This window comes from Serinus canaria, chromosome 3 (genome assembly GCF_022539315.1).
Source record: "Serinus canaria isolate serCan28SL12 chromosome 3, serCan2020, whole genome shotgun sequence".
NCBI classification, from domain to species: domain Eukaryota; kingdom Metazoa; phylum Chordata; class Aves; order Passeriformes; family Fringillidae; genus Serinus; species Serinus canaria.
The window spans coordinates 102,127,778-102,141,885 of record NC_066316.1 but is presented as its reverse complement, the minus strand read 5'-3'; the positions used below and the strand labels follow the sequence as shown (position 1 = coordinate 102,141,885).

General features: G+C 40.4%; 1 protein-coding gene across 1 annotated transcript; it reads right to left on the bottom strand.

The window, feature by feature from the left end:
* Positions 1–143: 143 nt before the first annotated feature.
* On the bottom strand, positions 144–841 carry MSGN1 (mesogenin 1). The gene has a single exon (XM_009095476.4). It carries the CDS (start codon positions 839–841, stop codon positions 323–325), a length of 519 nt encoding a protein of 172 aa, XP_009093724.1. The 3' UTR covers positions 144–322.
* Positions 842–14,108: the final 13,267 nt, after the last annotated feature.

The following is a 14,108-nucleotide window of genomic DNA, read 5'->3' as shown; positions in this document are numbered from 1 at the left end:
TTTTACTTTTGTAACAGACTAGGTTTGATATTTCTCAAAAGCTTATTAAACAAAAAAATAATAATAATTAAAAAAAAAAACCACACACAAAAAACCCAAAAAGGCAAATAGCAAGACTTCTGTCTCAGCAACCTGCAGCTCAGGTTTTCAGGCAATCCTACATCACCTTCCAGCATTGCGTCCCAGGCACAGAGGGCTTCCCCTTCCCTGGCGCCGTCCTCCTCTCACACCGGGCCCCGCCGTACTCTGACGAGGAAGAAACGTCGATGTTTTTAGTTTGTAAAGACCCTGGGGCTGCCGGGGCAGGCGCTCCCGGCGGGCTCTACGCCCGCTTGACGCTGTTGAGGAGCTCGGTCAGTTCGCTGATGTACTTGATGGTGTACTTCAGGGTCTGGATCTTGGTGAGGGGCTGGCCGCGCTGGCTGTACACGGGGGGCAGGTAATTGCGCAGCGTGTGCAGCGCGTCCGCCAAGGTCCTCATGCGCAGCTTCTCCCGCTCGCTGGCCTTCCTGCGCCGCTGGGCCGACATCCGCACCTTGGTGCCCTTGGGCAGCCGGGCCTGCCCGGGGCTGGGCAGGTAGGCGGGCGGGAACTCCACCAGGCCGTACCCCGCCAGGCCGCTGCCGCCGCCGCTGCTGTAGGGCGTCTCGGCCGCCGGCGGGCACGGGGACGAGGAGTAGGATTCGAAGGAGGGCGTCGGGGACAGGCTGTGCGGGGGCGAGATGGGGTGCAGCTCGAAAGGCCCAGCCGAGCTTTTCCAGTCCCAGCATGACAAGCAGGCGGAGTGTTCCGAACCCAGGGCATCTTCCATGTTTATCAGTGTCTCGTGCAGCTTGTCCATGCCGGAGGAGCGCTCGGGAGAAGCGATGCCCTCTGGCCACCAGCAAAGGCTGGAGCCGCCGGCTGCCGAGACCTTTTTATGATGGAGGGAGGAAAGTGACAGAGTGGGAACACGGGCTTGGTGCGAGGAGTTCAAAGGAGCGCCAGAAGTGCTAAGATAGAAAATGAACTCCTGATGTGCTAGTTTCTTCTCAGTGATAATTATCAACCTTCAGCTAAAAAGCCTTTAAGCTAACAGGCAACAGCAAAAAAGGGAGAAAAAAAGATTATCTTCTCGCAACTAAACCGATTAAGGCTGCGCATCTACATTGAGCGTTGCGCTAGGGGGAAAAGTGCTGAGAGAGGAAAAAAGAAAATTAACCTTTTCCCAAAACAATTTACAGATCTAGAATTTATTGGCCACTGACACAGACCCTAAATTTAAGCCGTCGAGCCCTGATTTCTGTGTAGCTGAAGGTGATGGCACTGCAGCAGTGAATATGTGACCCATGCTGACTGCTGCTGGGCTGTCTCTTATCTGCATGTTAATTGTGAAAGTCAGAGATGGTTCGTTGGGATTTGTGTATGTCATGGCTCTCTGTGGATTTTTCCTCTCTTGAGATTGCAACTCATGAGAAACCTATCACTTTGGTTTTCAGTATGAGGAAGGAGGAAAGAACTGTACAGTACATACCCCTGCAGTTTGTAGCTTTATATGCTATTTTAATATGACTGGGAAATAAAAAAGGAAATCTGTAATTGTAAACAGGGTCAAAGTCCCATTAAAAATAGGAAAATGTAATTAAAAAGAAAGGTCTAGGTAGCAAAATATACAGTGTATAAACTTTGGGTCTAGACAAATGTTTTCCATGGAAATTTAATTTAAATTTCAATTAAAATTTAATTCATAGTAATATACAGGCTATATGTGTGTTAGAGAAGAGTAGAAGCTACTTCTGTAAAATTTTCTATGTTTAGGATTCTGTTCTTCTGGCAAAAAAGCCCCTTTCCAGCCCCAGTTCAATGCAACAGTGGTTATATGTTATACAGTTCAAGTGAAAATGTATAACTTGTAAATTAATATCATTAATAACAAGCACTTTTCATCTCTAGGCTTCATCTACAGCTTCCAGTGATGATTAATGTTCTCTATTACTCTGGGGAAATGGATAAGTGGAGGCAAGGAGGAGCTTTCCCCAAATCACACAGCAAAGCATTAGGAGAGCCAGGAAAACTGTCCAAAACTCCAGAGCTCTGCAGCTGTTGAGCAGCTTGGCTGCCAGCCATGACTTTGTGTTGGCACATAATGGAAGCAAAATGTAATATATAATGAAAAGAAGGGGAGAAAAAGTGTCAACCTGGAGGAAAAATAAAAGTAGGATTTATTTTAGAGTTTCCTTCTGTGTAATGATCTCTGTGTGCTCCATAATCCGCTCCAAACAAAGGCAGGGAATGCCTCAGAGTTGCACACAGAGGTTTTCTGGAACATGCCACTTCTTTCTGTGAAATCCTCACTTTAACCACACACACACAAAAAAAAAATACTCAGCAGAGTCACTGGGAAGGCTTTTGTGAGTTTTCATGAGTTAGGGATCAAAACATTAGGAGGCATCTTATGGTTTAAAACTTACTGGGTTTATCCTGAGAAGAGTAAGAAAGTATCAAAAAGTGAAGGATTTTTGCATTTCAACCAGGGTAAGAAAATTTGAATATCGTGACATCTACCCCACACAAGAACTCAAGGCACAGCTCCTACAGACAGGATTGCTTTGTGTTTCATGGGTACCTCAGCATATTCTGAGCTCTTCTCTGGTCCTTCTTTAAACAGTCCTGAGAAGCAGAGAGATGCTAAAACTGCTAAAAACTAAAATTAAGACAAGATGACATGTATTTTCTGTGACTTCAGTGATCTGAATGGTTTCATTGAGTACCCAGACAATGGTCACAATGTCACAAGTTAGACGTAGGATCTAATTTTGTATAAATAGGGAACTTGGACTGTCCAACTATTTTTCCTTTTTCCTCCCTGTATTTGTGTTTATAGTGTCTTTTCCATTTGATAGGGCCCCTGCTCTTATTTCATGTCTTTTTTTTCCCCCTCTTAACACAGCAATTAAAAGACTACAAATACAGAAATATAAGGAAGGGGAGGAGGAAAAGGAAGCAATTTTGTCGGGGTGTGAAAAAAGGGAAAGAAGGTTCCCAATAAATGTATCTATATATGCACGTATACATGTCTACATGTACATAATACATACATATGGAATATATAAATATATTAAAAATACACACGGTGAGGACATATATAGACTGTTCTGTACAGCAGTTTCATTTTGGAACCAAATAGCAATTTAATGCAGTCAAATTTAGAAGCAAAAACTTCAACCAGTCACTTGTTTGCTGACTATAAATAATGTACCTCACCTGTTAATTTATGGGTAAATCACAGAAAGTGTTTCTCAGACACCGGGGTGGAGGGGGGAAGATTTTGTGCACATCCAAGATTTTGTACAGATTTTTGCTGTGAATGAGAGACTGTCACATTTCTGATTTCATCTCTGTGTTCTTATATATTGGGATTCAAATGAGATTAGGCAGAGAAGAGAATGCTGATTACAGCAATAGCTATATCTTTTCTTATATCTTAGGAGTAAATGTTTAGAGCATCCAAGGCAGGATATGAGAGTATGTAGATGATTATTCTAGTAATTGCATGAAAAATCATTGAATCTTGTAAGTTTAAGCTCTTGTGAACTGTTACACAAGCAAGAAATATTTACAGGATTTTCTATATTAATAGATATTATGGAGCTAATGCCTTACAGTTGTTGTGCATCCTTTTGTGCTCCCTGACACTGTTTTAGCTTGGGCACACTTATTTATGTCCCAAAGGCTTCCTGGCTGTGGTCCAGGAGTGGCCACCAAGGGCACAGGGGTGAGCAAAGGGTTTCCCCAGACTAAAGCAAGCGTTGCCACAACACATCTCCAGAGCCAAGGAAGGGGCTGTGCCCTGTTTGCTCTGCTGGTGGAGATGCAGACAGAGGTTCTGTTTGGAAAACCAGCCACCCATTTCTGGCCACAGCCCCCAGGTTCCCTAAGAAGAGTCAAATGAAGCGTGCCTGGGTTTTGGCTGAATTGGGAAGCTGTGTAACACCTCCCCGTGATCCTGGTGTGATCCACAGCCTGTGTAAGTCAGCAGAGTCTCATGGCATGTAGCTGTTCTTGGAGTAATTAGTTTTAGACAATGCTACATTTGCACCCACAAGAATGAGAGTTCTCACTTAGGAAATTATCTTGCAAAGTATAGAAAATTGTAACACTCAAAAATCAATGGCGATGGTAGAACAGTTCTCAGTGTTATTTATAACACTTTAAAAAGTATCATAGAGAGGAAGTTAAGGCTACAGGCTGGATACCAGGTTTATTTTTCTAAACCCTGTGACAACTGGATGCTCTCATTCAAGAACTAAGAAAGTCTAGTATTTCAGGTGGCCTCTTCCGAGACATTAAATACACAGAAAAAGGAAAAAAAAGGTTTTGCAATCTTTATTTTATTCTGCCTCATCAAAATTTTAGGAATTTCCTTTTTATCCATTAGTAATGTCAAAACATTGAAGGAAAGTGAGCTACTAGGCTAGCACCAATGAAATGTGAACTGACAAAAAATGATAAGGCATTTTCCTCTTGACTGATTGTTTGGATTTTCATTTCAATAATCTATTCTTCAGTACAAAGGCTAACATCTCAATCTTCATCTCCTTTAAAATGAAATGTTCCTTGCTCATATTTTTGAATTCATCATAGGAACATGGGTTCATGGATTCATGAAATTCAAAAATTTTTCCATTTAAAAAAACCCCAAACCACCCATGGCATAGAAAATTTCTAGAGCTTCAGGTTTTAAATATAAAATAAGAAACCCAGACTTATTATTATGTAATAAGTCATACCATATTATGTATGGCATAATATGGCATGATTATGTATAGTAAAAAAAAAAATCATTTTTGTGTACAGTAATTTACAACTGATACATTTTTTTTTCTATATTATATTCCACCATACTGTGATTTTGGTAGGAGAAACATACAGGAAGTAAAAATCTATAGTGGCTGGGAAGAATGCAGGCTGAAACTGAGTAAACATAGATAAATGTGTTTAAATAACATTAATCTCAACACAGTCAGCCTCCTTTACAACCGGGATAGAGGTATAGGCTTATTTTTCACAGGAAGCAGATCATACTTCCATCCTTGTAGAGCACTTAGATGATACAGTCTCATCTTGCAGTTTGTAGGTTAAAAAAAAAAAAGAATACATCTCCCAAAAGCTTTTAAAGTCCTTTCACCTCCTCTTTTACAAACGGCTCCCCAGGTTTTGGCTGCAGCGCTGCCCGCTTGCTGTGGAGGTGTCTGTGGGCCTTCCTGCACAAGGACCCAATCACCACATATAAAATGTGGGGCAAGCAGCTGCAGGTCTCACCAACTTCAGCAGACGCAGCAGGTGTTCAACACTTCTGAAAAACAGTGTTGAACACCTCTGTTTACATCCAAGCTGGCAATAAAGGAAGGAAAGGATTCACCACATTTGTTATCCAGACTCACATTAGCTACCAGACAATGCTTCTCTCCTTTTTAAGGTTTTGCCTCAGTTTGGATAGAATATATATTTTTTTAGAATGTTTAGACCTTGAAGCTCCCTTCCTACTTGTAGAAGAAGGTTTAATCTAGTTCCAACCTCAACTGAAACAAATAAGACTTCTGAATAAGCAAGCTGCTCAACAAATCCTATATTTGGGGGCTTTTTGAGGTCAGTATGCTGAAGAATGCAGATGCATAGCTACTTACAGTTCCTAGAGGTAAAAAAGGCAGTAAGAGAACATGTACCAATTCTAAGTCCAGCTGTGTAACAGGGAGGCCAAAACCCTTACTATAATCAATGAAAATAATATGTAAATTAGATGTCTGATTGTTATGAGACCACTAGACAATCTTTGGTCAAGCAAATCTGTGGCTAGCACAGAAGAAACTGTTGTTATTAATTTGTAGTAAGATCAGAAATAGTCTAGTTCTAATGCTGTTAGAAAATCCTGCCATAAAGATTTAAAACGTTTAATGTTCTCAAGGGTGCAACTCCAAAATATCCAGACTGGACTCTGCTCATGGAGAAGAAACAGTCAAGTGAGTATCACTGATTTCTCCAGGGCTTTGCATAGTGAGCAAGCATCTCTCTGGTGTTGGGCTGGCAGGATCAGGACTTATCTATTTGCTTTACATCCTCAAATGTAAGTATTTGATCCTCCAAATAGTGTCAGTCCCCATCGACTGACAAGTGACATCAGCTCCGCAATTCATTTAAAACATCTGATCTCCAAGCAACTGGCTTCCCAGATGAAAAGCCCTACGTGTGGAATTTACACCTACCCACCTTTTAAGTAGTGAGTTTATTACCTAGTGGTTTTCAGCTGATATTTAGGAATGTCTTTTTAATACCCCTGTTAACAGAAGTTGAAAGGAGGTTCGACTGTGTGGTTGGTCTTTAATGTCCACTGGTTACTTCAGCCAGAAGGAAGGGGCAAAGCTGGGGGAGGAAGGAGAGCCTAGTAAGGTTCATTTTGCTCAGAAATGAGAAGTAACAGATATTATCAAAATAATAGAAGCTGTTTCTGAAGGAAAACTCTGTTAGCACTTAGTGCAGCTAATTATGTCAGCTTTCACATTTAGTTTTAAAAACTGTTGTGTGCTGTAATGGAGGAGATACATCTCCTCCACATGGGAGAGGTGGAGGGTTACCTGTTGCAAGTATTTCAAGATCAGCTGTACCTCCTTTCCTACCCAAAAGCATACATTCAAATTTAATAAATTGTGAAGTAGAATATATTTTATCCCCAAGTGTTAATTTTACTGTCCCATGAACAGTGGGATGATTGCCTTTGCCATGAGTGACAGTGGTTTGTTTCACAGGCCTTTTTAAAAAACTGGGATAGCACCTAAGGGTTTGCACTCTTGCTTTCCTGCTATTAAAATGGGCTTTCATGCATTCATTTTGCAACATGATGAATTTTCCAAAACTAGGTAAATATTACAAGAAATTCCAATAGCCAGGAGAATTCTGTTGAAAGCTCAGTTTTGACTGTAGTAGAGCTGCAGCGCTGAAGCTGTGTTTTTGAGAAGGGAGCTATTTTTCAGTTTCTGTGATTATATTTCAGTTCAGGCTGTTCCATTTTTGTCCACTGAACCTCCTTATCAGTATCTGCTAATTTCATCCTCCCCCACATCTTAGCACTGATGGGCAGAATTGCTGTATGCTGCTAACAAACCATGTTTCATCTCCATGCTAAATGAAGTTATGCTCTGGGCAAAGTCTCAGTTCAGTTTAATAATTATAAAATGGATCAATAGTCTGGATAAGAGACAACATAAAAGTGTTAGATTACAGATTTTATTTAGCAGTTACATATTTCATATTCTGAAATAAAATGCTGTGTGTCTGTTTGAGCACCTTTCAGGGCATGTGGTTAGCCCCGGGTAAGGACCATTGATTTCAAACTGCAATATTAGATTTCTTGGCAAGTTGCTAAATCTTAATTTTAGTCACATTCAATCCCACCAAAAAAGACCCCAAGTCTGTCCTTCAGGCTATTGATTAATCTAAATAGGATGTTAATTTGGGGATTTTTTTTTTTTTTTTTTTGCATTTGCTCAGAGTGCTTCCATGAATTTTGCTTACTGAATTAAACTCGGTCCTAGAAGAGTCCCATGAATACATTTGAGTAAAATTGTTCACAATTTTTGTAGGTAATGCTGCATATGCAGAGGTTTCCAAATAATATTGAAGTATAGGTAGTGGTTAATGTCTTGGAGAGCAGAGCTTCCATCAGAGGGACTGGAGAAAATTATCTGGAAGCAGCCTTGGGATGTGCAGAGAAAGCAAAAGCAAATCCCTGTGCTGGCTGGGGTAACCCCATGCAGCAGCACAGGCTCAGGGAAACAAGCCAGGAGGCATCTTCTTGGAAGACTTGGGAAGCCTGGTGAGCTGAAACACTGGAGCAAATCCAGAAAAAGTTCACCAAGCTGTCTAGGGGACCAGGGAATGTGGTGTGTGGACAGAGGAGCTCAGGGCAGGCCTTACCTCTGCCTGCAATTGCAACCACCTGGTGGGAGGTGAAAGGAAGAGCAACCAAGCTCTTTGCACACTGCAGAAAAAAGGCAGCAAACACCATTTCTGAGTCTTAAAAGCCCTTGGCCTTTCAGTGATGCATTATGGGTTTCCTGCTGGTGATAGAAGACACAGATATTTTTCCTGCCTGATTATAGTTTTGAACAGTTGTGTTTGGGTTATAATCAAGTAGATGAAAGGTGCAGAGGTCTGTGTTCTCTACCACTGAAGACCCTGCTCCTTTTCTATACCTCATAATCAACTTTTATTTTCTACCCCTTCTCAATTTTTCTACTTCTAGTTTGTTCCATCTATCGCTAAATATTATTCCTTTTCCTCTTTTGTTTGTCATTTAATAATTTCATTTCTCTCTCCCTTTCTTTAAGGTTTCATCTACTTGATTTTCTGTGTCTCACTCTTTTTTTGTGCTTCTTGGTACTGCCAGTAAAAAATTATGCCTTTTCTTGACATCTCCTGCTCAGATAATCATACATCTCTCTTTATCTAGTCAATTGCATGGATAAAGTTAACTTAGAAACAGAAAGCATAATTATTACAGGAAGCATTTTTATATAACTTGAAATAAGTTTTTAAGGCAGTCCTAAGCTCAGCCTATCAAGCAGTTATATTGTTTTGGTATATAGTTACAGATAGGAACTCAGTTAAGGTTGTAAAGCTGAAAAAATTACTTTAGGTCATTGCTGTTTAGAAAAATATTTTTTAATTTCTGTTTTTAAACACAAAAGAGAGTAAAAAACCTAAACTCCAACAAGGAATACTTAAGTACGGGCCAATAAGTCAAACTTAGGAATCTATCATCAGGCCAAAGAGAAGGTAAAATGCAGAACTAGAGGGAAAAAAGAATTACCAGTCAAACCCCCAGCTTGCCTTCATTCTGAGAGCCCATTTAGCTGTGTGCTGCTGTCCCCATCACTCTGAGGAGACGCAGACATCTGGTTTGCACCCTGCCTGAGTTCCTGCTTAGTTAATGGTAATTGGATGTGTAAAAGTGGTGCATGCATGAATAAGCAGGTAGATCTCACAACAGCAGGTATGCAAATCCGGGAGGCAGCTGGTCCTGGCTACCGCTGCACTCCCTTAGCATCCCCTTTGCTGCAATCCAGGGAAAAGAGTAAAGCGCTGTCCGTGGAGGCAGCACAACCAGGTCACAATCAGGACGGGAAATCAGGTCACCAGTGTCCCGTTCTCCCCCTGCCACTGATCACAAAGAGGCCCTGTCTTCTGCCCTTGCTCCCCAAATCCCTCCCTTCCTTGGAGAGAGGCTGTGCCAGAGGAGGGATTGCCTCTCTGCAGAGATCTCTGTAGTGCCCACCACAGCGGTCAGCTTTAAAGACTGTATAAAATGGAGGCGGAAATAGAAAGCAATTAAATCTAAATTCTCCGGTTGATTCTGCTTTAAGCCAGTTGAGCTTCCAGAGAAGTGATTTTCTACAGTACATATTGGCAAATGGGTTGTAGCAAAAGTAAAAACAAAGGGAAAAAAAAAAAAAAAAAAGAAATCCTTGATTTCCCTGACATTGACCTGCCCTGTCAGGCTGGGATGCGCATTCATCAGTGTCTCGCTCTTATCTGGTATCTGACATTGTGTGATCATTTGAAAGCAAAGTAACACAGATGGATGGCGTTCCCTTTTGAAGAACAAAATGTACCGAGAACTGAATTTTCAAGTACATTCAACTTGAAGTTAACTCTTAGATTGAAGGAGCATCTTTTAAAGGAGAGGCAGGGAAAAAAAAAAAAAAAAAAGACAACAAACCAATAGCAACCAAGAACTCAGAAGGGCTCTTGGGGTTTCCCTATTGATGTGCACCAAAGTAAGCTAACATTTACATAGTCCCTGCTACCTTCAGTGTGCTCCAGACAATGGCTAATCAGTACTCATTACACAGCTTTAAAAAGGCCCAGTATTCTGGGGTGGTGACCCCAGACTGCATCCTCCCAAATAAAACCTAGAGCCTGAGGCTGTTTGGCCACACACCTCCATCCTTGGAGCTTTTCTGGGATCAGTCTGGTTGTCCCTCTCCAAGGAACCTACCAAGCCTTGTATTCTTTCAGAGGAAAAGATCAATTTTTATAAATATGATTTGCTAATGGAACAGGAAGGAATTGATCCAGGGAATTTTTTAATTAGTGAAAAAAATTACTTTAGGAATCAAATCTGTGATGAGAATGAAATGAGGCACTGGCTTACACACCTGGAATTCATCATTACAATCCAGTAAAGGAATCAGCTAGTTATGTGACATTTTAAAATATCATGAGGGATAAAATACTCCTGTTTCAAATGCTAAGCTATGTTCCTACTGAATCCTTAGGCTTCCTACTTACATTGGGGTCAGATAGTAAACCCTAAGAACATCTTTTATATATCCTAGGGTTGTGTGTTTGCTTATGCTCATACATGCTCATGGTGCCAGAAGCACCCTGATTTTTTTTTCAAGGCTTCCTCTTCTAGCCCAAAGATATCTCTCTTGCCCAGAGAGTTAATGTTTTGTTTTGTTTTTTTTATAGCAAAGCAAAAATTTAAATAATATTTAATAAGTGGTTCCATGGCTGCCACTCTTTTCTCACTTGGTGTCAAAATTCTTCAAGTGTTCTGCTGCAAGAAGTTATTTTCAGTTATAAATTCAAACCTATGGAAGGAGCCAATCTTTATCAATCTTTATAGCTAGTGGACCACCAGACTGTACTCTTTAAAATTTTCCATGAGGACTTTCTCTAATTTAAAATTAACTCTAATAATAGAAGTCTTAAAGTATTTTATTCCTAGTGTTATATAAAGACCACTCAAATTCAGCAATGAAATATTTTCTGGACATAAATAGTTTAATTATTTTTTTCTAGTGTAGGTCTTCAGGGTGACTCTCAGAGCTGCTTTTGCTCCTAGATCTTCCACCTGGTAAAACGTGCACGTAGGTGTCTGGCCAGGGGCACAAGCACTGAGGGAAAAAGATCAAAGGCCTATAAATGTGTCAAACTTTCAAATGCAAATCACCTGCCATAACGCTGCTGAGAACAAATCCTTCATTATCACCATTCTGTGAAAGACTTAAATTAGCCTGAATTAGCTGAAAAGAACAAGAAAAAGAAAGCCATCTATCTTCCTGTGAGTTTTATTACCTTTAGATTTATTTGGCTAATGGTTTGATAGCCCACTAATCCGAATATCTGCATAACCGATTCTTCAAATAATCCATAAATAAAATACACGATCACATAATGTTGTTATTAAACTGAGATCTGTGACAATAAATTAATAAAAGAGCACTTAAAATAAGCCACTCCTTTTCATTGCCAAACTGTGAGCTACTGTGATTCATATTATAGCAATTATAAACTGGCTTCTAAGCTTGAATCACATTTAGAGGAATTTTTTAATGTGCACTTCCTAAATTGTCTGTTCTCCAGGTAGATGCTGTACCTATCTTTACTATTGGCTGTCATTCTGCAAACATAATTACTTTTCTAAGAGGTACTATGGCTTGGAGTTTTTAATGAATAGTTTAAGTGATGTATTAGAATATTTGATCAATTTAATTGACTAGAAGAGCAAGAGGTATAACGCCCCACAATTGCACTGTACTTTATTTATAAGAGGAAGTTCTAGCACTGTATTTTATTAAATTAACAACTGCAGAGAGGTTTTGTTAAGTGAACTTTATTTGGAACTTGAAAGAGGGTAGACTGCTGTCAGAGGGCTCTAGGTTGGGTTGGACAAGGCAGTGTCTGGGAGGAGCTGGCTGGGGACCCTGAGCTCCACAAGCTTCTTCACAAGATGTCCTTGGGTGGGTCTGGTGGGACTTCCCAGAATATCTTTGCTGGTAAATGCTATCTGCACCATGGATACTTGGTACCTCACTGGCTCTTCTGTTGGTCAGATTTTTAATATATTCCCTCTCTGAAACATTCATCCCACACAGTCATTTGCTTAGGTTGTATTCCAAGTTATCAATACAGATAATCACAATATTCAAACTCAGGTCTTTTTCCCAGGCAGGAGCAACAAGGTTCTAAGATTTCCATACAAGAGGGCTGTACCAGATCATATGAATGAAGACCCCACAATTTTGAAATCTTCCTGTTCACTGTCATGTCAGAGCAGCTTCAAGTCTTTGGCTTCTGTGGTAAGAGTGTCCTGGCCATTGGAGGACACCAATGATTGTTGATAGAGACTTTTCCTGAATCTGTAACTTACGGCTTCCCAGCACAAACAGTTTGTGTTGTAGTAGAAAAGGAAAAAAAAAATCCCACACTTAAATTACTGGAATCTTACAAGGTAAATATGCTATCACAAAGAAGTTTTTGCAAGATAACACCTCTGTTATTGGTAGGAATACAGTCTTGGTGGATTTGTTCGGTTCTCTGTAAAAATCCAAACATTTTCAATGCCAGAGCCACACATCCATTTTACACAGTTATTCTTCAGATTATCATTGTGGGGAGAGGAATATTCTCTCCTTAAGACCTCAGTGGTGAGCTGCTGAGAATAGAACAAGTAAAGAATTACTGGCCTTTAAAAAAAATTTATTAAATATGCTAGGTTGTTATACAGAAATCAATCGATTATTACAGGATATTTTTCAGCCCAGTTTCCAAACCACTAACACCAGAGATTACAATGTATAAAGTGCTGGATTAGAAGGTTCTGGATGAAGGTTTTTTGGTAAATAGAAATTTGGCCTTTGAAGCTGAAAAAGTTACCACCAACCCCAAATAGAAAATATCACTGTTCATCCTGCTTGGGTTCATTATTATAGCTCAGAACTCCTTATCGATATGATTATTGTAGCATTTTCTTCTGGTATTGCTAAAAAGAATATTCTTAAAACAGAACACCAGAATAACATATTCTATGAGTTTTTACCATTACCATACTAGAAACCATAGCAGGCAGCAACTGACTGTAATAGTGGGGAAAAACAACAAAATGCCATCAACGGAAAACAGTATTTCTCTAGAAATCACAAACAAAAATCATGAGGCTACAACTTTTCCCAAATAGCTTTCTTGCAAATTCTAAGCAATCTGCAAGAAGAAAAGGGATTTTTAGAAAGGGAAACAAAGTGACATTCTCTTGGATGATGGCATTTCACTAGACTCCAGAACAATGGTGTATTTCTGCTTGGAGATGCATGAGCACAAACCCATCAATTTCCCTTGGACCTGATTGATAGAAAGAACACCTACAAATCCCACACATCTCATAAATAATAAACACAAAGAACACAAATCACTATGCTGTAAAAGCTTGTATTTTTCAGGTTAAAAGGTAATAGAAAAGCAGGAGTAGATGTTGGGCTGTGCATGACTCACTAAAAATCGTTGTAGGAGCCATACACAGGGAGGACAGCAGTTTAGCTGGGTTTGTACAAAGGAGTAGAGTTGCTGATCTGCATGCCTTGGGCTTTCCCAGGAGGTTATACCAAATCTGGCACAAGTGCTTGGGAATGAAGGATTCATAGATGCCCTATGCCACACCACTGTACTATTCCCTGCTCTTCTGTTGTATTTCCTAAACTTCTCTGTAATATCAGCATCACCTTTTTCAGTTTTTTGATAACTCCTCCAGGCAAAGCATTTACATCCTCATGCACCCCTCCTGTACCCTCTGTATTCTTTGATGTGACTGACAGCCAGAGACAGCCCACATCACAGCTCCGGGCAGCACATGTGAGCTGGCTGCCCAGCAGACTGTCAGCAGAACCACTGCTGATTTCTTTCCCTCAGGAAGGCATGGCCCTAATTAGCAGAAGTCAGACTCTATTCCACATTTCTAACTGGCAGGTCTGATTTGGTAAGGAAGCCATTCAATAATTAGAGAAACTAGCAACACATTAGTCTGGAGATGAAGTCCTATGAAGCCCCTGTACATCAGGTATGCATGTGGCTGTCACTCTTGAAGCCCTTTGTTCCATTAAACTCCAGGTTTTGGGGATTCTGAGACTGAGTTCAGGGCTCTTGTCCACCCAGCAGTAGATCAAACAGCAAATTTAACTCTCCAGTGTAAAAGCTTCAAAGAAAATGTCTACAATACACTGCAGTGGGCTGAGACACAGAGAGGCTTAAAGGCTCAGTCTGCTTTGGGACGTGGCACTCATGTTGGACTAAAA

Coding starts and splice junctions, on each gene's coding strand:
- MSGN1 (XM_009095476.4), bottom strand. CDS start 841: ATGGACAAGCTGCACGAGACACTGATAAACATGGAAGATGCCCTGGGT.